This window comes from Oncorhynchus clarkii, chromosome 11, assembly GCF_045791955.1.
Source record: "Oncorhynchus clarkii lewisi isolate Uvic-CL-2024 chromosome 11, UVic_Ocla_1.0, whole genome shotgun sequence".
Taxonomy (NCBI): domain Eukaryota; kingdom Metazoa; phylum Chordata; class Actinopteri; order Salmoniformes; family Salmonidae; genus Oncorhynchus; species Oncorhynchus clarkii.
In genome coordinates this window covers 17,896,998-17,921,171 of record NC_092157.1, presented here as the reverse complement: position 1 = coordinate 17,921,171, position 24,174 = coordinate 17,896,998, and the positions used below count along the sequence as shown (strand labels likewise).

Sequence of the window (24,174 nt, the reverse complement as noted above, 5' to 3'; positions counted from 1 at the left end):
TTAAGGAAGGGTTTAAGATCCAGTAGTAAAACTAAAGAAGAGGCAGTTGATGTTCTAACATTGTATATTAGAAGCTTAATTTGATGCCACATAATTTAAAACTGACAGGTGTCATGCACCATGACGGGAGCATATGGGAAATTATTGGAAAAGGTGTTGCATGGTCACTGGGTAAAGACGCTGTCTCATAAGGGTCACTTGTTGCTGTTAGCACTCCCATAATACTATGATCTGGATAGCTTTCTGCTAATTTAAAAGTCTTGCATGCTGCTCTGGTCACCTGCAGCAGGCCTCTCGCTGCACAACTCAACACCATAGCCCACTGAGCTGAAGCCTAAGCATTAGACCTAATTCCAGGAGCTAATACAAGTCTTCAGGTTCTGAAGACTCAGGGGGTGGTTAGGCTATTCATCAAGCAAGATTAGCTGGATGCCACCACCCATTTACACAATGCTTCTCTCACCCACTCTCTCTTTCTCTCTACCCAGCTCATTGTTTTCTCCTCTGTAGCTAGCTGATTAGCATGTTTCTACAGTCTGCTTGCTCAACTCTCAGCTCAATCAGAGACTAAGGTGTTAGCATTAATGCTCCATTTTTAGCTAGCCACTCTCTTCCTTGAAAGAATTAGCTTAGGGATATCCTACTACCCTGCTCTCTTTGGCACAAGCAGGGTACATGCAGTCAAGCACACATTTGCTCACAAAGATCAAGAAGAACACACACCCTTAATCCATTAGAATAAATCCCTCACTTAAACATACAGGCAGTAAGAAGACAACACACAGACACAGATTTGCTGCAGGGTTTTGAGATGCTGACGAATCACTCTGTGGGATGTTTGGCTCTGCTCAACCTGTTTCTGTTCTGGCCTGACTGTCTGAGCTGCCGCTCACATCTACTGTGTGTGTGTGTGTGTGTGTGTGTGTGTGTGTGTGTGTGTGTGTGTGTGTGTGTGTGTGTGTGTGTGTGTGTGTGTGTGTGTGTGTGTGTGTGTGTGCGCGTGAATGCACCACCACATCTCAGTCTGTAGACCTACACTGTCTGTGTACCTAATAATCCATGCTGTAGAATACATCTATTGTTATATTGCTTCTGTTTTGAGACTTTATTTGAACAGGGAGTCCCATTGAGACCAAGGTCTCTTTTGCAAGGGAGCTCTGCATACACGCAATTTACAAAATACAATTTGTGTCAATTTGTTCTTCACCTCCCTGTCAGTGGGTATAGAGGTGAAGAGTCTCCTGTAGTCAGACAGCTGTTAGGCTAGCCAGGCCTGGAACCATACATGGAGCTTGAGTAGGCCTACACACACACACACACACACACACACACTCTGCCTTTGATATGAGTGAACTGCAGAGAGAGAGGGAGGGATGGAGGACCGGTGCAGTGTAATCACCTGGACTTGGAATATCCCCTCTGGTTTGGTAAGGAGAGGAGGAGGGGTAGGCCTTAGGGAAGAATAGCTCAGCTTTTCATTACCATACACTCCTACTCACTACAGGGTAGTTCAGTCTTACTCTCAAAATGAATGGTCATCTCTCTTTATACTTTCAATATGCTATCTGTGTTGAGATGGGAGTGAATGGTAGGCTATATGGTTGGACAGGCATATGAGGTTACTAGAAGGATAGCTCACCCTGTCACTCACTGAAACAAGAGTTATCACATTCTACAGTCGTGGCCAAAAGTTTTGAGAATTACACAAATATTAATTTTCACAAAGTCTGCTGCCTCAGTTTGTATGATGGCAATTTGCATATACTCCAGAATGTTATGAAGAGTGATCAGATGAATTGCAATTTAACTGCAAAGTCCCTTTTTGCCATGCAAATGAACTGAATCCCCCAAAAACATTTCCACTGCATTTCAGCCCTGCCACAAAAGGACCAGCTGACATCATGTCAGTGATTCTCTCGTTAACACAGGTGTGAGTGTTGACGAGGACAAGGCTGGAGATCACCCTGTCATGCTGATTGAGTTAGAATAACAGACTGGAAGCTTCAAAAGGAGGGTGGTGCTTGGAATCATTGTTCTTCCTCTGTCAACCATGGTTACTTGCAAGCAAACATGTGCCTTCATCATTGCTTTGCGCAAAAAGGGCTTCACAGGCAAGGATATTGCTGCCAGTAAGATTGCACATAAATCAACCATTTTATCGGATCATCAAGAACTTCAAGGAGAGCGGATCAATTGTTGTGAAGAAGGCTTCAGGGCGCCCAAGAAAGTCCAGCAAGCGCCAGGACGTCTCCTAAAGTTGATTCAGCTGCGGGATCGGGGCACCACCAGTACAGAGCTTGCTCAGGAATGGCAGCAGGCAGCTGTGAGTGCATCTGCACACACAGTGGGGTGAAGACTTTTGGAGGATGGCCTGGTGTCAAGAAGGGCAGCAAAGAAGCCACTTCTCTCCAGGAAAAACATCAGTCACAGACTGATATTCTGCAAAAGGTACAGGGATTGGACTGCTGAGGACTGGAGTAAAGTCATTTTCTCTGATGAATCCCCTTTCCGATTGTTTGGGGCCTCCGGAAAAAAGCTTGTCCGGAGAAGACAAGGTGAGCGCTACCATCAGTCCTGTGTCATGCCAACAGTAAAGCATCCTGAGACCATTCATGTGTGGGGTTGCTTCTCAGCCAAGGGAGTGGGTTCACTCACAATTTTGCCTAAGAACACAGCCATGAATAAAGAATGGAACCAACACATCCTCCGAGAGCAACTTCTCCCAAACATCCAGGAACAGTTTGGTGACAAACAATGCCTTTTCTAGCATGATGGAGCACCTTGCTATAAGGCAAAAGTGGTAACTAAGTGGCTCGGGGAACAAAACATCAATATTTTGACTCTTTGCATCAACTTCATGTAATTGTCAATAAAAGCCTTTGACACGTATGAAATGCTTGTAATTGTACTTCAGTATTCCATAGTAACATCTGACAAAAATATCTAAAGACACCGAAGCAGCAAACCTTGTGAAAATTTATATTTGTGTCATTCTCAAAACTTTTGTCCACGACTGTAGATCTACATTTGTATTGTTTAGGTATGTTTCTGAAAACAGGATGGACTATTGCATAGAAAACTAACCTGTTTGGATGCTGAATCTACCCCCATGTTCTCTCCTGTCTCCACATATAGTGTTTGGTTTATATTCTGTTATGATTCCCCCAAGCTTTTCATAGTCAAGGTGATGAGGTGAATACTGTAATAATCACTGGAGGCTCTGTTAATGAATAGGCTGTTTACCATTGATTCTCAGGCCGATCAATTCTCGGGCGGACTCTTTTCTCTGTATATATCAGTGATGTCGCTCTTGCGGGCGGGTGATTCTTTGATCCACCTCTACGCACATGACACCATTCTTTATACATCTGGCCCTTCTTTGGACACTGTTAACAAACCTCCAAACGAGCTTCAACGCCATACAACACTCCTTCCGTGGCCTCCAACTGCTCTTAAATGCTAGTAAAACTAAATGCCTGCTCTTCAACCGTTCCCTGCCCGCACCTGCCCACCAGTCCAGGATCACTACTCTGGACGGCTCTGACTTAGAATATGTGGACAACTACAAATACCTGGGTGTCTGGTTAGACTGTAAACTCTCCTTCCAGACCCACATTAAGCATCTCCAATCCAAAATGAAATCTAGAATTGGCTTCCTATTTCGCAACAAAGCATCCTTCACTCATGCTGCCAAACATACCCTTGTAAAACTGACTATCCTACCAATCCTTGACTTTGGCGATGTCATTTACAAAATAGCCTCCAACACTCTACTCAACAAATTGGATGCAGTCTATCACAGTGCCATCCGTTTTGTCACCAAAGCCCCATATACTACCCACCACTGCGACCTGTATGCTCTCGTTGGCTGGCCCTCGCTACATATTTGTCGCCAAACCTACTGGCTCCAGGTCATCTATAAGTCTTTGCTAGGTAAAGCTCCGCCTTATCTCAGCTCACTCGTCACCATAGCAACACCCACCCGTAGCACGCGCTCCAGCAGGTATATTTCACTGGTCACCCCCAAAGCCAACACCTCCTTTGGCTGCCTTTCCTTCCAGTTCTCTGCTGCCAATGACTGGAACGAATTGTAAAAATCCCTGAAGTTGGAGACTTATATTTCCCTCACTAACTTTAAGCGTCAGCTGTCAGAACAGCTTACCGATCACTGCAGCTGTACACAGCCCATCTGTAAATCGCCCATCCAACCAACTACCTACCTCATCCCCATATTTTATTTTTGTTTTTCTGCTCTTTTGCACACCAGTATTTCTACTTGCGCATCCTCATCTGCACATATATCACTCCAGTGTAAATTGCTAAATTGTAATTACTTCGCCACTATTGGCCTATTTATTGCCTTACCTCCTTACTTCATTTGCTCACACTGTGTACAAATTTTTCTACTGTGTTATTGATTGTATGTTTTGTTTATTCCATGTGTAACTCTGTGTTGTTTGTTGCACTGCTTTGCTTTATCTTGGCCAGGTCACAGTAGGAATTGAGAACTTGTTCTCACCTGGCCTACCTGGTTAAGTATAGGTGAAATAAAATATACATTGATTCATTGATTGCTCTCCATGTCTCTCCCATCAGACCGAGCGGGCAGCATCAGCACATTGGACTCTCTAGACTTTGCTCGTTACTCTGACGACGGGAACCGGGAGTCGGACGAGAGGGTGGCAGGTAAGACGAGGCGTACCTGTCATGTCCTGACCGGACAGAGACTGAGTGGCGGACATGAAGAAGAGAAAAGGAGAGACAGACAACATACAGAGAAGAGCAGGGGAAGGGAGAGACGGACAACAGACGGAGAAGAGCAGGGGAAGGGAGAGACAGACAACAGACGGAGAAGAGCAGGGGAAGGGAGAGACGGACAACAGACGGAGAAGAGCAGGGGAAGGGAGAGACGGACAACAGACGGAGCAGGGGAAGGGAGAGACGGACAACAGACGGAGCAGGGGAAGAGAGAGACGGACAACAGACGGAGCAGGGGAAGAGAGAGACGGACAACAGACAGAGAAGAGCAGGGGAAGGGAGAGACAGACAGAGAAGAGCAGGGGAAGGGAGAGACAGACAACAGACAAAGAAGAGCAGGGGAAGGGAGAGACGGACAACAGACGGAGAAGAGCAGGGGAAGGGAGAGACGGACAACATACAGAGAAGAGCAGGGGAAGGGAGAGACAGACAACATACAGAGAAGAGCAGGGGAAGGGAGAGACGGACAACAGACGGAGAAGAGCAGGGGAAGGGAGAGACGGACAACAGACGGAGAAGAGCAGGGGAAGGGAGAGACGGACAACAGACGGAGAAGAGCAGGGGAAGGGAGAGACAGGCAACAGACAGAGAAGAGCAGGGGAAGGGAGAGACGGACAACAGACAGAGCAGGGGAAGAGAGAGACGGACAACAGACGGAGAAGAGCAGGGGAAGGGAGAGACGGAGAAGAGCAGGGGAAGGGAGAGACAGAGAAGAGCAGGGGAAGGGAGAGACAGAGAAGAGCAGGGGAAGGGAGAGACAGAGAAGAGCAGGGGAAGGGAGAGACAGAGAAGAGCAGGGGAAGGGAGAGACAGACAACAGACAAAGAAGAGCAGGGGAAGGGAGAGACAGACAACAGACAGAGAAGAGCAGGGGAAGGGAGAGACAGACAACAGACAGAGAAGAGCAGGGGAAGGGAGAGACAGAGAAGAGCAGGGGAAGGGAGAGACGGACAACAGACAAAGAAGAGCAGGGGAAGGGAGAGACAGAGAAGAGCAGGGGAAGGGAGAGACGGACAACAGACAAAGAAGGGCAGGGGAAGGAAGAGAGACAACAGACAGAGAAGAGCAGGGGAAGGGAGAGACAGACAACAGACAGAGAAGAGCAGGGGAAGGGAGAGACGGACAACAGACAGAAGAGCAGGGGAAGGGAGAGACAGAGAAGAGCAGGGGAAGGGAGAGACGGACAACAGACGGAGAAGAGCAGGGGAAGGGAGAGACAGAGAAGAGCGGGGAAGGGAGAGACGGACAACAGACAGAAGAGCAGGGGAAGGGAGAGAGACAGAGAAGAGCAGGGGAAGGGAGAGACAAACAACAGACAAAGAATAGCAGGGGAAGGGAGAGACGGACAACAGACAAAGAAGTGCAGGGGAAGGGAGAGACGGACAACAGACGAAGAGCAGGGGAAGGGAGAGACGGACAACAGAGGGAGAAGAGCAGGGGAAGGGAGAGACAGACAACAGACATAGAAGAGCAGGGGAAGGGAGAGACAGACAACAGACAGAGAAGTGCAGGGGAAGGGAGAGACAGACAACAGACAGAGAAGTGCAGGGGAAGGGAGAGACAGACAACAGACAGAGAAGTGCAGGGGAAGGGAGAGACAGACAACAGACAGAGAAGAGCAGGGGAAGGGAGAGACAGACAACAGACAGAGAAGAGCAGGGGAAGGGAGAGACAGACAACAGACAGAGAAGAGCAGGGGAAGGGAGAGACAGACAACAGACAGAGAAGAGCAGGGGGAGGGAGAGACAGAGAAGAGCAGGGGAAGGGAGAGACAGAGAAGAGCAGGGGAAGGGAGAGACAGAGAAGAGCAGGGGAAGGGAGAGACAGACAGAGAAGAGCAGGGGAAGGGAGAGACAGACAGAGAAGAGCAGGGGAAGGGAGAGACAGACAGAGAAGAGCAGGGGAAGGGAGAGACAGACAGAGAAGAGCAGGGGAAGGGAGAGACAGACAACAGACAGAGAAGAGCAGGGGAAGGGAGAGACAGACAACAGACAGAGAAGTGCAGGGGAAGGGAGAGACAGAGAAGAGCAGGGGAAGGGAGAGACAGACAGAGAAGAGCAGGGGAAGGGAGAGACAGACAGAGAAGAGCAGGGGAAGGGAGAGACAGACAACAGACAGAGAAGAGCAGGGGAAGGGAGAGACAGACAACAGACAGAGAAGAGCAGGGGAAGGGAGAGACAGACAACAGACAGAAGTGCAGGGGAAGGGAGAGACAGACAACAGACAGAGAAGAGCAGGGGAAGGGAGAGACAGACAACAGACAGAGAAGAGCAGGGGAAGGGAGAGACAGACAACAGACAGAGAAGAGCAGGGGAAGGGAGAGACAGACAACAGACAGAGAAGAGCAGGGGGAGGGAGAGACAGAGAAGAGCAGGGGAAGGGAGAGACAGAAGAGCAGGGGAAGGGAGAGACAGACAGAGAAGAGCAGGGGAAGGGAGAGACAGAGAAGAGCAGGGGAAGGGAGAGACAGACAACAGACAGAGAAGAGCAGGGGAAGGGAGAGACAGACAACAGACAGAGAAGAGCAGGGGAAGGGAGAGACAGACAACAGACAGAGAAGAGCAGGGGAAGGGAGAGACAGACAACAGACAGAGAAGTGCAGGGGAAGGGAGAGACAGAGAAGAGCAGGGGAAGGGAGAGACAGACAACAGACAGAGAAGAGCAGGGGAAGGGAGAGACAGACAACAGACAGAGAAGAGCAGGGGAAGGGAGAGACAGACAACAGACAGAAGAGCAGGGGAAGGGAGAGACAGACAACAGACAGAGAAGTGCAGGGGAAGGGAGAGACAGACAACAGACAGAGAAGTGCAGGGGAAGGGAGAGACAGACAACAGACAGAGAAGAGCAGGGGAAGGGAGAGACAGACAACAGACAGAGAAGAGCAGGGGAAGGGAGAGACAGACAACAGACAGAAGAGCAGGGGAAGGGAGAGACAGACAACAGACAGAGAAGTGCAGGGGAAGGGAGAGACAGAGAAGAGCAGGGGAAGGGAGAGACAGAGAAGAGCAGGGGAAGGGAGAGACAGAGAAGAGCAGGGGAAGGGAGAGACAGACAACAGACAGAGAAGAGCAGGGGAAGGGAGAGACAGACAACAGACAGAGAAGAGCAGGGGAAGGGAGAGACAGACAACAGACAGAAGAGCAGGGGAAGGGAGAGACAGACAACAGACAGAGAAGAGCAGGGGAAGGGAGAGACAGACAACAGACAGAGAAGAGCAGGGGAAGGGAGAGACAGACAACAGACAGAAGAGCAGGGGAAGGGAGAGACAGACAACAGACAGAGAAGTGCAGGGGAAGGGAGAGACAGAGAAGAGCAGGGGAAGGGAGAGACAGAGAAGAGCAGGGGAAGGGAGAGACAGAGAAGAGCAGGGGAAGGGAGAGACAGACAACAGACAGAGAAGAGCAGGGGAAGGGAGAGACAGACAACAGACAGAGAAGAGCAGGGGAAGGGAGAGACAGACAACAGACAGAAGAGCAGGGGAAGGGAGAGACAGACAACAGACAGAGAAGTGCAGGGGGAGGGAGAGACAGAGAAGAGCAGGGGAAGGGAGAGACAGAGAAGAGCAGGGGAAGGGAGAGACAGACAACAGACAGAGGAGTGCAGGGGAAGGGAGAGACAGACAACAGACAGAGAAGAGCAGGGGAAGGGAGAGACAGACAACAGACAGAGAAGAGCAGGGGAAGGGAGAGACAGACAACAGACAGAGAAGAGCAGGGGAAGGGAGAGACAGACAACAGACAGAAGTGCAGGGGAAGGGAGAGACAGACAACAGACAGAGAAGAGCAGGGGAAGGGAGAGACAGACAACAGACAGAGAAGAGCAGGGGAAGGGAGAGACAGACAACAGACAGAGAAGAGCAGGGGAAGGGAGAGACAGAGAAGAGCAGGGGAAGGGAGAGACAGAGAAGAGCAGGGGAAGGGAGAGACAGACAACAGACAGAGAAGAGCAGGGGAAGGGAGAGACAGACAACAGACAGAGAAGAGCAGGGGAAGGGAGAGACAGACAACAGACAGAGAAGAGCAGGGGAAGGGAGAGACAGAGAAGAGCAGGGGAAGGGAGAGACAGAGAAGAGCAGGGGAAGGGAGAGACAGACAACAGACAGAGAAGAGCAGGGGAAGGGAGAGACAGACAACAGACAGAGAAGAGCAGGGGAAGGGAGAGACAGACAACAGACAGAGAAGAGCAGGGGAAGGGAGAGACAGAGAAGAGCAGGGGAAGGGAGAGACAGAGAAGAGCAGGGGAAGGGAGAGACAGACAACAGACAGAGAAGAGCAGGGGAAGGGAGAGACAGACAACAGACAGAGAAGTGCAGGGGAAGGGAGAGACAGACAACAGACAGAGAAGTGCAGGGGAAGGGAGAGACAGACAACAGACAGAGAAGTGCAGGGGAAGGGAGAGACAGAGAAGTGCAGGGGAAGGGAGAGACAGAGTATACAGGACCTTTTCTTTATGATGTCATGGTGTAACTACAGCCCTATTTGATTCACTGATGATGACATCACTATGGTTCCATTCCAGATTTACCTACCCATTCCAAGTTCCTCTTATTAAGACATCCTGGTTTAAATAAAGCAGCAGATGTAATTGAGCCAGTGTTATTTTCCCTCAAAGGACCTGTCAGTGTCACTGGATGTTGTGAAAATTCACACTTTTTTAAAAAGCTTTTCTCACGACACCCACCAGCTAATCTTCTCTGAATCCATTAAAGATCAGAGAGGATAGACTGAATACATTAAAGATCAGAGAGGATGAACTGACCAAGACGACGAGTACGTTAAAGATCAGATACGATGAACTGACCAAGACGACGAGTACGTTAAAGACCAGAGAGGATGAACTGACCAAGACGACGAGTACGTTAAAGACCAGAGAGGATGAACTGACCAAGACGACGAGTATGTTAAAGACCAGAGAGGATGAACTGACCAAGACGACAAGTACGTGAAAGACCAGAGACTATGAACTGACCAAGACACGAGTACGTTAAAGATCAGAGAGGATGAACTGACCAAGACGACGAGTACGTTAAAGATCAGAGAGGATGAACTGACCAAGACGACAAGTACGTTAAAGACCAGAGAGGATGAACTGACCAAGACGACGAGTATGTTAAAGATCAGAGAGGATGAACTGACCAAGACGACAAGTACGTTAAAGACCAGAGAGGATGAACTGACCAAGACGACGAGTATGTTAAAGATCAGAGAGGATGAACTGACCAAGACGACAAGTACGTTAAAGACCAGAGACGATGAACTGACCAAGACGACGAGTAGAGGACCAAGGTATCCATCCAGGGGCTACACTCCACAGATCTCTCTGTAACGGTGTAGGCCTATGATATAGCCTATTCTAGTGTTTGTTCTCCACATTTAGCCAGACAGGATGTGATGACTAGAGACCAGTACTGTGAATATGATGCAAATGACTATAACTGATATACTGAAAGCTGGACACTCTGCTCCACATAGAACCTTGTCTCTTTATATGACTGTTAATTGGCCTGTTGTCTTTTCTTTTCTCAATGCCAAAATGCCAAATGTCAATTCCAGCCCTTTAGCTTTGTAAGATGAAAGTTCTGGACAATTCTCCAGGAACCATGCAGCAGAGCAAGCCTGTGGTCCCTTCTCCACAACCACAGACCCTCTACTCTTCCACCCTGCCCTCCCTCCATCCTGCCCTTCCTCCATCCTGCCCTCCCTCCATCCTGCCCTCCCTCTATCCCGCCCTCCCTCCATCCCTCCAATTCGGCATCTCCTCCCGAAACCTGCCTCTCCTCCGTCGTCCCAACATGTCGCCCCCAGCTGTCTGACTCTGGGTTTTCAGGCTGTTCTGATCCAAGCCCGGCCCATAACGGGACAACCCTCCATCCAGACTAGCAGCTTGCAGCTTCTTTTTTTTCTGATTTTTTTTCTCCTTTTTTGGGGGGGTTTCTTCAGTTTCTTTCTCCATTTTCTTGTCTTTTGTTGCGTCCTGTGTACTCTTGATCTGCATTGGGAAGTATTGTCTGGACCTCGTTAACTAGGACAGAATTGAACAGGTGCTGAGTCAGACTACTGAAGCAGCAGATCTTCAGTGCACAGCCATGTCCTCTCTGCTCGCCATTGCTTCTCTTCCTCCTGTGTGGTTTTCTTCAACATGTCTGAAGAGCAACCTGTGGAGTGTTTCCTGCTCATGAACTTGTATTTGATTGAATCTCACTACTGTAGTCCTTGATAGACTTCTTACAGGAGGTTTTAGAGCCCTCTCAATGTAGCATATTGTAATTACAATCCATATGTTCGTTTTTCTCCTGTATGTAAGTAGCGGCTATAGTATCCATCCTATGCTTAGGCCTAATAGTATACCGTATTAACATTTGACCAACCATAAATCAAAAAACTCCACTTCAAATTTGAGCAGAGTCCAATATTTTGCATAGCCTGGAACTCACTTTTTTTTAAATCTATTGATTTGTACAATCCCTGGTCAGACAGCTATTAGCATATTATTTAGGCTGCATCCCATTAGTGGTTTCAGCTCTCTCCCTCCTGTCTGTACTGATCTTAAACAACTGGATAGTTGGAAGCAGATTCACATAAAGTATCCTCCACATTGCTTCTATCTATCCTGGGTTTTCAGATCGGTGCAGAAGAGGCAAAGGAGATGAGGAGAGGTAGCCACTTGACACTCTTTCGATGCACCCTTAGACACTATTCCTTAGTCCGCTATCCCAGGATCCTCTGCTGCATGCGTTCATTAGACCCCATAGTTTGCATGTCTCCTGTTTTCAAATCAATCTCCTTTTTGTTTCTTTTTGTTTCATTTTTCATGGCCATATTTTTGTTTGTTGGTTTGTTCCCTCTCCTTGGTTGGATGCACTTCCTTCCTGTGTGTTGTGATGTCACTTCCTGTCCAGTGCTGGAGTTTGAGCTACGGAAAGCCAAGGAGACCATTCAGGCTCTACGCACCAACTTGACTCAGGCAGCAGGTGGCGTACTTAACACTTCTACTCCTCCATTTCATCCCTCTATCATCTCTCTCTTTCTTAGGAGATTCTCTCTAGCTCCTCCCCTGTTTTACTGAACGGTGGAAGGGTTCATCTGTTCTGTTGCTTTATTGTCTTTCTAGAAAGCGACACTCAGGAGAGAAACAAGAACTACAGTTCACATCCTGAGACTCAGGTAGGCCAGACACTCTGCTAGTAACTGTATGCAGTTCACTTTTGGAGTACTACTGCAGCAAATACCCCATGTTTCTTAAAAAACACTGTTTGTTGAGAAACTTCACCTTTCAAGTTGATTCATTGTTTATTTCCCTCTGTCCTCTTCCTCAGGAACCTATCCGCCCACTAGAGAAGCGAGCCTTAAATTTCCTTGTGAATGAATATTTATTAAAGAATGAATACAAACTGTCGGCCATCACATTCTCTGATGAAAATGATGACCAGGTAATGCTTGTTTCTTTGAGTTGTTGGCCTGAACTGGGTGCATTTAGTGCGGCACAAATTGCTATATAGTGAACATAATCATGATCCCATCTTTTTCGGTTGTTCAGGACTTTGAGTTGTGGGACGACGTGGGCCTGAACATTCCAAAGCCTCCCGACCTATTACAGATCTACAGGAACTGTGGCTCCGCCCTTCCGTCGCCGCGATATACCGTGGACGTAGCCGTGGGAGTGGAGTCAGGCGAGCTCACTGGGAACTACATTACCCAGAAATCTGATCTCTTACAGCAGGTGAGAGAGAGGGAGAACCATTCTGGGTGTGATCATGTGTGTCCTGCAGCCACTCATAATGTTTACATACCAGTGTGATTTTGGGTACAGAGCTTATTGATTTAGTCTACACACCTTTTCTCCTTTGGCAATGTATACTAAAATCCTTTCCTCTATCTCTGTGTCTTTGGCTTCTCTCTGTCTCCTCTCTCTTTCCTCTCCTCTCTCTCGATCTCTGTCTCTCTGTGGCTTCTCTGTCTCCTCTCTCTTTCCTCTCTCTCTGTCTCTGTCTCTCTGTGGTCTCTCTGTGGCTTCTCTCTGTCTCCTCTCTCTTTCCTCTCCTCTATCTCTGTCTCTCTGTGGTTTCTCTCTGTCTCCTCTCTCTTTCCTCTCCTCTATCTCTGTCTCTCTGTGGTTTCTCTCTGTCTCCACTCTCTTTCCTCTCCTCTCTCTCTATCTCTCTGTGGTTTCTCTCTGTCTCCTCTCTCTTTCCTCTCCTCTCTCTCTATCTCTCTGTGGTTTCTCTCTGTCTCCTCTCTCTTTCCTCTCTCTCTCTCTATGTCTCTCTGTGGCTTCTCTCTGTCTCTTTCCTCTCTCTCCTCTTTTCAGCAGCAGACGGAGGTAGTTGAGGAGTTGGAGTATCAGATTAGTCTACTGAACGAGGAGAAACAGAGTCTGGCCGACCATATCAAGAAACTACAGAGGTGTGTGCTTGTGTGCATGCGTTGGGAGAGGATGGAGTAATGGCTCTACACTACACTATGTGGTCACAGGTGGATGCTAATTGAAAATGTTACTGCCACACCATGTGACCTTTACCCTTTGAACTGTCATTTCATCAGTCAGCTCTCTGTCCACCCATGGCCTATTCAGTTGGCTGCAATCCATCAGAACTTTACAGCTATTTGATATTATGTGTTTCTGTCCTCTCTTCTCCAGTGAGATCCAAAGCCTGAGAAGGACAGTGTCCCCCCCTCCTCCTGACCAGGGCTCACAGCCAACCCCCCCCTCCTCCTCCACCCCTCCCCAGCCCCCTCTGGACAACGGTCAGTACCTGGATATCAGGGGCGCGTCAGAACCTGATAAACCCCCCACTGAGAGCACCCCCCCCACTCAGACCATCAGTAACCCTACACACACCTCTTCACAATCCCATGCCAAGCTAAAGAGCAGAGGGACGGTGGTGTTTGACCAGCCCAACAGGTGAGTCTGAAAATAAAGTCTAGTTACTCAGAATGACCTGTAGATGGAGCCAGTGGTCCGTGGTCTGATTGTCCATCCATCTTGACTGGAATGAGCATCTTGATTCCTGTTCACTCTCACTCTCATCTTTTTGTCTTTTCTCGTCCACAGGAAGTTGTCCCCTGCATTCCAGCAGGCCCTGCTGTCCTTCTGTAAGATGTCAGCTGACAGTCGTCTGGGTGCAGAGGTCAGAGGTCACCCCTAATCACGGTCACATGACCATAGTGTCAGCTATCTTAAGACTATAGTATACTACTACTACTAAAACCATTTTAATACGCAATCCTCAGAGCAGTGACATATCAACAAAATAGCATTTTTTTTTCTAATTTCTGCCTTCGTATTTCTCACTCACTCTTTCTCCCCCTCTTTCTGTCTCACTCACTCTTTCTCCCCCTCTCTCTCTCTCTCACTCACTCTTTCTCCCCCTCTTTCTCTCTCACTCACTCACACTTTCTCCCCCTCTTTCTCTCTCACTCACTCACACTTTCTCCCCCTCTTTCTCTCTCTAGGTGTCGAGGATAGCAGACAATGAGGAGAGTGTGATGCTGATGTTGGGTCGCTGTCTTCCTCACATCGTCCCCAATGTCCTCCTGGCCAAACGAGAGGTACCTCCCTCCTCTCCTCCCCCCTCCTCACCTCTCCCCATCCTCCCATCAACACGGTCTTCTTTCTGTCTTCAGTTTGGTATTCAGCGTCTGACTCCACTGTTTTTTCACCGATGCTCATCTCTCATCTCTCCTCCCTTTGTTTGTCCTTTCACTCTCTCACTCACTCTCTCGCTCTGTGCATGCCTCTCTGCTCCTAGAGAATGGTTGCACACCTGTGCCAGGTGAGTTGGATGCCCCCCACATCTGCATGACCTCACCTGACCTCACACACAGTGTAACACAGGCCCACGCCACGGGCTATAACCACCCAGTCTCTCATCTGATTGGCTAGTTATTCGTACTCGAGCAGGACAAAGTCATGGTAGTATTTGGATCATTTATGAAAACGCTTAGATTAGGGGTTTGGTTTGTTTTAGTCCTTAAGATTGCATATGTGGTTGTGGCCTGTATAGTGGACTGTGTTTTACCTCTCTCACCCTGTGTTCTCACCCTGCTCCTTTCTGAGTGGTTCCCAATAGCACGCAGTCTTCTCATTGATTGATTCTTTAATCTCTGACTGGCTGAAACGGTGGCCAACCAGAGCTGATTGAACAACTGTGTGCATTTTGTATAATTTCACGTAACATTTCTAAGCTAATTTAAGTGCATTGTGTGACAAAGACATGCAGTGTAACTGACTAACCGATTCACAAAAAAACTAATAGATAGCCATCTGGTGTTGCTGCAAAGTAAGTCATCACTCTTAATGGTAAATGCTGCTGGTTTGTTTCCATGCGTTTAAAGAGCTAGTGTGGTGAGCTAGGTTTGGAATTGTGTTTGACAGTGTGTGGTCTGTGTGAGGGAGTGGTAGGGAGGGTCAGGTGGGCTCCCCACACTGTATGTGATTTGCGTATCACAGCTGTGGTTTTAATGATCTACTGACAGTTATGAAGAATTTGGATTCCTGCCCAAAACTAGGGAAAACAAAGTGAGGGGATTGTCTTATTCTGCCTCCGGGCGGGAATGGACTTTGTTCTGCGTCTGTTAGACAGACAGAATCAACACACACCTTTGTGCTCCTACTATTTGTAGGTCACCTACTGCCAGCTCAATGACACACCTTAAGTGCCTAACTCTACACATTATGGACACGCAGCTAGGAACAATAGACGTTTGACTTTGATGACTGACTGAATAAGTGAATGGTAAAAACATGCCTGCCACCTGTCGCCTTCACTATCAATGATCATAAATCATTATGGTCTTATGGCAGACAGACCAAGCCTACTCTAAGATACAGCCCAGTACCTGTATGGGCTTCTTGAGAACCAGGACCATAAAGAGAGTCAACAATCCCACTTCCCTTTTTTCTCTCTGAGGTTTAATGAGTCAATTATACCGTGACATTCAGGGGTCTCTATTTTATGGGCATAATAGTAAAGACATGTTGTTTAACGGTAGAAATGTTTTACTGGTCATTTTAATGTGGCATGAACAACCAGTCATGATCTTATTGTCGAACACGTCACTTCAGGTAGTAGGCTACCTGCGTACGTTCGTCCACTCCAAATGGTTTCCGGCATCCAAACATTTGATGAATGGAAAGAGACATGTTTTACAAAGTACCAAATAGTGTAATGACATTTGGCAATTGTCATTAAGCTTACAGTCTTGTAGCCTGAATTACAACATGTTACCATGGTGTCACTGCCATAGTTGCTAGTTGGCCTGTGCAGGCTTAATCATGTTACCATGGTGTCACTCTGCTGTAGGTCCTAGTTGGCCACTCCTAGCCTAAACGTGTTACTATGGTGTCACTCTGCTATAGGTCCTAGTTGGCCATCTCTGGTCTAAACACAGTGGTACCATGTTGTCACACTGCAATAGGTCCTAGTTGGCCATCTCTGGTCTAAACACAGTGGTACCATGTTGTCACACTGCAATAGATCCTAGTTGGCCATCTCTGGTCTAAACACAGTGGTACCATGTTGTCACACTGCAATAGGTCCTAGTTGGCCATCTCTGGTCTAAACACAGTGGTACCATGTTGTCACACTGCAATAGATCCTAGTTGGCCATCTCTGGTCTAAACACAGTGGTGCCATGTTGTCACTCTGCAATAGATCCTAGTTGGCCATCTCTGGTATAAACATGGTGGTACCATGGCGTTTCCCTGGCTGCTCTACATACCCACACGTTGACCCAGCGTTGGCCAGATGTTTTCCTTGGAACAGGTGAAAGTGTCACTTGGTTCTGGAATAGAACGGGGTCAGATAGGGTTCACTGAAGAAAAAGTCTTAGAAGTATACACTTTCTCTTTTCTCAGAAGTAAATATCTGAAACAAAATAACACACTTTGATGCTAACAGCTTGTTGATCTTTACTTTTTAATGTCCCATTCCTTCTTTTAATGCTTGTGCCATTTCAAAAAGAAACATACATTTTGGGGAAATTGTTTACTTAACACTGCCCGAGCAGCTTTAGCTTTTAAAAATACTTTCTCTAACAGTTGGTGAAAGGATAATCAGGATAGTTGTTCTCAGTGCCATATACAGTTGAAGTCGGATGTTTAAATACACTTAGGTTGGAGTCATTAACTCGTTTTTCAACCACTCCGCAAATTTCTTGTTAACAAACTATAGTTTTGTCAAGTCTGTTAGAACATCTACTTTGTGCAAGTAATTTTTCCAACAATTGTTTACAGACCGATTATTTCACTTATAATTCACTGCATCACAATTCCAGTGGGTCAGAAGTTTACATACACTACGTTAACTGTGCCTTTAAAGAGCTTGGAAAATTCCAGAAAATTATGTCATTACTTTAGAAGCTTCTGATAGGTTAATTGACATAAATTAAGTCAATTGGAGTTGTTCCTGTGGATGTATTTCAAGGCCTACCTTCAAACTCAGTGCCTCTTTGCTTGACATCATGGGAAAATCAAAAGAAATCAGCCAAAAAAATTGTAGACCTCCACAAGTTTGGTTCATCCTTGGGAGCAATTTCCAAATGACTGAAGGTACCACGTTCATCTGTACAAACAATAGTACGCAAGTATAAACACCATGGGACCACACTGCCATCATACCGCTCAGGAAGGAGACGCGTTCTGTCTCCTAGAGATGAACGTACTGTAGTCTGAAAAGTGCAAATCATTTCCAGAACAGCAAAGGACTCCCAGAACAGCAAATCAATCCCAGAACAGCAAAGGACCTTGTGAAGATGCTGGAGGAAACCGGTACAAAAGTATCTACAGTGGGGCAAAAAAGTATTTAGTCAGCCACCAATTGTGCACGTTCTCCCACTTAAAAAGATGAGAGAGGCCTGTAATTTTCATCGTAGGTACACTTCAACTGTGACAGACAAAATGAGAAAAACAAATCCAGAAAATCACATTGTAGGATTTTTTATGAATTTATTTGCAAATTATGGTGGAAAATAAGTATTTGGTCACCTACAAACAAGCAAGATTTCTGGCTCTCACAGACCTATAACTTCTTCTTTAAGAGGCTCCTCTGTCCTCCACTCGTTACCTGTATTAATGGCACCTGTTTGAACTTGTTATCAGTATAATATACACCTACCTGTCCACAACCTCAAACAGTCACACTCCAAACTCCACTATGGCCAAGACCAAAGAGCTGTCAAAGGACACCAGAAACAAAATTGTAGACCTGCACCAGGCTGGGAAAACTGAATCTGCAATGGGTAAGCAGCTTGGTTTGAAGAAATCAACTGTGGGAGCAATTATTAAGAAATGGAAGACATACAATAGTTATTTTTTTCTTGATTTGTTTTTCTCATTTTGTCTGTCATAGTTGAAGTGTGCCTATGATGAAAATTACAGGCCTCTCTCATCTTTTTAAGTGGGAAACTTGCACAATTGGTGGCTGACTAAATACTTTTTTGCCCCACTGTATATCCACAGTAAAACGAGCCCTATATCGACATGAAAGTCCGCTCAGCAAGGATGAATCCACTGCTCCAAAACTGCCATTAAAAAGCCAGACTACGGTTTGCAACTGCACATGGGGACAAAGATCGTTCTTTTTGGAGAAATGTCCTCTGGTCTGATGAAACAAAAATATAACTGTTTGACCATAATGACCATCGTTATGTTTGGAGGAAAAAGGAGGAGGCTTGCAAGCCGAAGAACACCATCCCAACCGTGAAGCATGGGGGTCTCAGCATCATGTTGGGGGGGGTGCTTTGCTGCAGGAGGGACTGGTGCACTTCACAACATAGTTGGCATCATGATGTAGGATATTTATGTGGATATATTGAAGCAACATTTCAAGTCAGGAAGTTAAAGGTTGGTCGCAAATGGGCCTTCCAAATGGACAATGACCCCAAGCAAACTTCCAAAGTTGTGGCAAAATGCCTTAAAGACAACAGTCAAGGTATTGGAGTGGCTATCACAAAGCCCTGACCTCAATCCTATAGAAAATTTGTGGGCAGAACTGAAAAATGTGTGCGAGCAAGGAGGCCTGCCAACCTGACTCAGTTACACCAGTTCTGTCAGGAGGAATGGGCCAAACCTCATCCAACTTATTGTGGAAGGCTATCTGAAATGTTTGACCCAAGTTCAACAATTTAAAGGCAATGTTACCAAATACTAATTGAGTGTATGTAAACTTCTGACCCACTGGGAATGTGATGAAATAAAAGCTGAAATAAATCATTCTCTCTACTATTATTCTGACATTTCACATTCTTAAAATAAAGTGGTGATCCTAACTAACCTAAGACAGGGGACTTTTTACTAGGATTAAATGTCAGGAATTGTGAATAACTGAGTTTAAATGTATTTGGCTGAGGTGTATGTAAAACCTCCGACTTCAACTGTATGTCTCTGGTGGTTGTGTTGTATGTGAAGCACGTAATATATTTTATTTGAATGAATGACAGGTGTCCATCTACAGACATCCAGAGTCATTTCAGGTCTCCCCCTCCCAAGCCTCTCTTTGGTTGGGCTTGCTTGTTCTGCCAACATTCAACGTTGGGTTTGTTTCGTATGCCAACATTCAGCAGGAAAATATGAAACTTTCCTGGAAAACCCTGCCGGTTAAAAATAAAATCCATATTTTTAACTGTGTTTTTTAACAGTGTATCCTCTCTCTAATTTGGTTGTTTGAGGCAGGAATGTTGAGCTAACCACAGTTTGTCCATGAGGCAGAATGAAGGGCTGTCTGTCTGCCCCACCTCGTCCTGGGACTACATTTAAGTTTGCTCTCTCTCCAGGCTGACTCTCGCATGAACTTCATATGAACTTTACTGTTCATAAAGGAACTTGATTCAGACCAGGGGTACCAGTCATTCAGATTAGAAAACCACGAGACATTGTCATCATGATACATAGATGTACATAACAGCACATTGTTTCATTTGACCCTCTTTCTGTTTCTGTTTGTGGTGTTGTCGTCATTGAACTCCCTCTCTCCTACCCATTGCCCACACACACACATGCAAACATTACACACACCCCTGCCTGCAAACCGTTTCTTTGCTGTGTGAATACTCAGAGCCACAAACCCAAGCTGATATCTCTCTTTTCATATCTCTCTCTCATCCTTCTATCTCTCTCTAGGAGTTGATTCCTCTCATCCTATGTACAGCGTGTCTCCACCCGGAGCCTAAAGAGAGAGACCAGCTCCTCCACATCCTCTTCAACCTTATCAAGAGACCTGACGACGAACAGAGGTGTGTGGGCTCATGCGAGCGTGCGTGTGTGTTCTTATACCTAGCTGTTCTCTCTGTGTGTTTATAGGCTGATGATCAAGGAGGATTTGACAGTGTGTATATTGACTCCTGTTTGTGTTTATAGGCTGATGATCAAGGAGGATTTGACAGTGTGTGTGTATTGACTCCTGGTTGTGTTTATAGGCAGATGATCAAGGAGGATCTTGACAGTGTGTATATTGACTCCTGGTTGTGTTTATAGGCAGATGATCAAGGAGGATTTGGCTGTGTGTATATTGACTCCTGGTTGTGTTTATAGGCTGATGATCAAGGAGGATCTTGACAGTGTGTGTATTGACTCCTGGTTGTGTTTATAGGCAGATGATCAAGGAGGATTTGGCTGTGTGTATATTGACTCCTGGTTGTGTTTATAGGCTGATGATCAAGGAGGATTTGGCTGTGTGTATATTGACTCCTGGTTGTGTTTGTAGGCTGATGATCAAGGAGGATCTTGACAGTGTGTGTATTGACTCCTGGTTGTGTTTGTAGGCTGATGATCAAGGAGGATTTGACCGTGTGTATATTGACTCCTGGTTGTGTTTATAGGCTGATGATCAAGGAGGATTTGACAATGTGTGTATATTGACTCCTGGTTGTGTTTATAGGCTGATGATCAAGGAGGATTTGACCGTGTGTATATTGACTCCTGGTTGTGTTTGTAGGCAGATGATCCTAACAGGTTGTGTGGCGTTTGCCAGACATGTTGGTCCTACCAGAGTTGAGGCTGAACTCTTACCACAATGCTGGGAACAGGTAGCTACTCCTCTCTCCTTACTCCCCTTCTCTCTCGCTCTCTGTCCTTTCTCTCTTTTTTCTTCCTGAAAATATTCCTCCTTTTTTTCCCTTCTTTTTTTACTTGTGTTTTTACTTGTGTTGATACATAAAAAAATATCTGTTACTATGGTAATGACCAATATATTGAGCCACAGGTCCAATAACATTCCAATAAAGACAAACCACAACACTTTCTAATTTTTTTTACATTTTTTACCTTTATTTAACCAGGCAAGACAGTTAAGAACAAATTCTTATTTTCAATGACGGCCTAGGAACAGTGGGTTAACTGCCTGTTCAGGGGCAGAACGACAGACCTTGTCGGCTCGGGGGTTTGAACTTGCAACCTTCCGATTACTAGTCCAACGCTCTAACCACTAGGCTACCCTGCCGCCCCAGGGTCATGTCTGTCCCAGAATCTCATGTTGTCTCTTTCTGTCTCCCCCACCCCATCCTCCTCTCTCTCTCCTTTCCCTCTCTCTCTCTTCTCTCTCTCCTTTCCCTCTCTTCTCTCTCTCTCCTTTCCCTCTCTCTCTCTTCTCTCTCTCTCCAGATCAACCATAAGTATCCAGAGAGGAGGTTGTTGGTAGCAGAAGCCTGTGGAGCCTTAGCACCTTACCTGCCTGTAAGACTCACACACACGCTAGTGATGCATAAGTTGACTCAACCCGCAGTCCCCGCAGTTATATCCACGGTGCTGGCGGGTTTAGTGTCATTTAAATATTGTTTGGATGAAGGGCGGGTGGGTGGCTGGGAGATTGAATAAAGAGAGTTGAAAATAAAGAGATGGGAGGGACAGAAAAGTCATGTTTAGGAAAGATTTTGTGACGTGGCAAAAGAGGACTGCATGTTGTGGGTGATGATTTTGAGGCGCTATACAAATTCGACATTCACATGTCGGGGACTTCAAATAGAACTGTAGCCTACTGTTCAGAAAGGTTAAATGGAAACAGAAATCTGGACACTGACTGTAGGTCTATAAGCTCTCATAGAGCCTTCATATGAACTCCTGCAGAATGAAGCATTTCTTGCAGTAAAATGATACACCAAATGTAGGCTACATTGTGACTCGAGAATGGGAGTGGGGAAAATGATTTCTTTCTTTCAGCATCTTGAGAGATTGTGAATTTGCAGTTAGATACTGTCTGTTGAGATGCTATCTTTATCAGCATCATAAAAGCTGATAGTATTTCAACCACATAAAATATGCATCCACACTGAACTGAGATCTTATCAGTAACACGTTGGGTGGTTTTCACAGCTTTTTATTTCCTTACAGCTGTTGAAACAGATGTCATTTGTTTTTCCAATGGTTTACTTAGTCTTCCCGGGCAACATGTAATGATAGAATTGAAGCTGCATGTAAAAACCCTGCACCCCCTGTCCAAATCTAGTTCCACCGCCTCTGACTGACTGTAGCCTACAGAGCCATTTCTATATTAGTGGGTTGGGTGCAGGCATAGGGCTGTGGCGGTCATTCATTTTGTCAGCCGGTGATTGTCAAGCAAATAACTGCCGGTCTCACGGTAATTGACCGTTAATTAACATAAAAACATTTAGCATCTTCCACACACAGCCTACAAGCCACTGATGCAGACCTTTTAAACAGTCTAATAAATCCATTTAATATAGCCTACACTATCACAATAACTCCATGATTTATTTTAGACAGGAACATGATAGGAAGAAAATGTAGTCTATTTCAGAAGAACATAATGGCATAGAAAATAGTACAAATAAAGAAAAATCCTTGAATGAGTAGGTGTCCAAACTGTTGACTGATACTGCATGTAAAGACAAGATTAAGATTGTAGCCCACAGCCCATATGGATGTGGGCTACACTAGTTCATTTAGCAGACAAGATTTGCTTAGAATTCCGTGGCATTATTTTCGTTGTCCTTATGTTATAAGCCCTGATCTCACTCGGGGCTCCCGAGTGGCGCAGCGGTCTAAGGCACTGCATCTCAGTGCAACAGGTGTCACTACAGTCCCAGGTTCGAATCCAGGCTGTATCACATCCGGACGTGATTGGGAGTCCCATAGGTTTGGCCGGATTAGGCCATCATTGTAAATAAGAATTTGTTCTTAAGTGACTTGCCTAGTTAAATAAAGGTTGTTGTTTTTTTAAATGAAGAAAATACTACATTTTGGCTATGCCATATGGCTGTGGGCTACACTAGTTCATTTAGCAGACAAGATTTGCTTAGAATTCCGTGGCATTATTTTATAGTATGAAGATTAGAATTGAACATAGCTGAATCAACTAGAAAGTAGGTTTTCTCCAAACAATTTCTGAGGGAGTGCTCACATGCGGCTATTCTGTGTTGAGCTGTTAACAAAGAAAGAAGTCCTCCTATGTGCTTAATTTAGTTATTTATGCTACTTTAGTTGCGATACAAACTTGGGCCATATGTTTAGATTTTTAATACATTCTTAGGCAGCATGATGCGATTTTTGAAAACAGTTGCTTGAAAGGAATGACCTCTGCTTTGCTTCTTGCACAGGCTGTGTAGACTTCATCAGTCTCTCATTCACAATTGAACAAGCACTTGATAGTGCCTCGAATTTCCACCCCCTAAAGAAATGCATGCCTTTTGTGGCCAGTGGCCGTTCTGTTCTTGGGCTGAATATTATAATTATAATTCCCTTCTCCCAGCTGCATGTTCTGAAGCAACTCTCACTCACATGGCTCTCTCAGATATCTAAATTCTTCTCTGCGTGAAATACATTTTTAAACTATTGGGCTATTTCTTCACATATATAAGCTCACTAATGCGCACATGGCAGTAGGCTATAAGCGCGAATGTTGCAAAATGCACTCAATTAGTGGGAAAACACCATTCTCAAAAGTGACAACACGTGATTAGGTTTTTAATGCTTTATTATAAAGGAGCATTTTTATGGTGAAAACAATCTTCCCCAAACTTGAAACTCACGCACCCCCTATGTATGCCAGTTAGGCTCTACACCGGTTGTAAAGCGGATTCATGTGTTTAACTTTAAGAAGTTATTTGGCCACTTTAGTTGTAATACAAACCTTATCAAAACATAGAGGACTATGGGCTAGGTTACATGAGGTGTGGGGACTATGATTTTAAAAAGTGGCAAAGAAAGGAATCCCCTGTTTGTTGCCTTACTGCACACCAGCCGGCTTCATTCACATGTGATAATACATCGTTCACAAGTGATAGGCTAATATTGTCACTCATCAGACTATTCTTGATTTAATCTTGTCTTTACATACAGTATCAGTGAAAAGTTAGGACACCTACTCATTCAAGGGTTTTTCTTTATTTGTACTATTTTCTACCTTGTAGAATAATAGTGAAGACATCAGAACTACGAAATATCACATATGAAATCATGTAGTAA

The 24,174-nt window shown here is 45.7% G+C and overlaps 1 protein-coding gene across 10 annotated transcripts in view; it reads left to right on the top strand.

Moving 5' to 3' along the window:
* LOC139420316 (RAB11 binding and LisH domain, coiled-coil and HEAT repeat containing) overlaps positions 1-24,174 on the top strand; it is a 55,091-nt gene that overhangs the window by 2,861 nt on the left and 28,056 nt on the right. For 4 of the 10 annotated variants that reach the window (XM_071170279.1, XM_071170278.1, XM_071170280.1 and 1 more), the window contains exons 2-13: positions 4,597-4,686; positions 11,657-11,728; positions 11,869-11,921; positions 12,074-12,187; positions 12,295-12,477; positions 13,066-13,160; positions 13,396-13,659; positions 13,810-13,885; positions 14,211-14,306; positions 19,876-19,988; positions 20,690-20,780; positions 21,355-21,426. In XM_071170279.1, the coding sequence (XP_071026380.1) occupies positions 4,597-4,686; positions 11,657-11,728; positions 11,869-11,921; positions 12,074-12,187; positions 12,295-12,477; positions 13,066-13,160; positions 13,396-13,659; positions 13,810-13,885; positions 14,211-14,306; positions 19,876-19,988; positions 20,690-20,780; positions 21,355-21,426 (1,319 nt within the window). Of the gene's footprint in view, positions 1-4,596; positions 4,687-11,656; positions 11,729-11,868; positions 11,922-12,073; positions 12,188-12,294; positions 12,478-13,065; positions 13,161-13,395; positions 13,660-13,809; positions 13,886-14,210; positions 14,307-14,506; positions 14,531-19,875; positions 19,989-20,689; positions 20,781-21,354; positions 21,427-24,174 lie in introns of all 10 variants that reach the window. The other 6 variants (XM_071170274.1, XM_071170273.1, XM_071170272.1 and 3 more) reach the window with 3 other exon arrangements.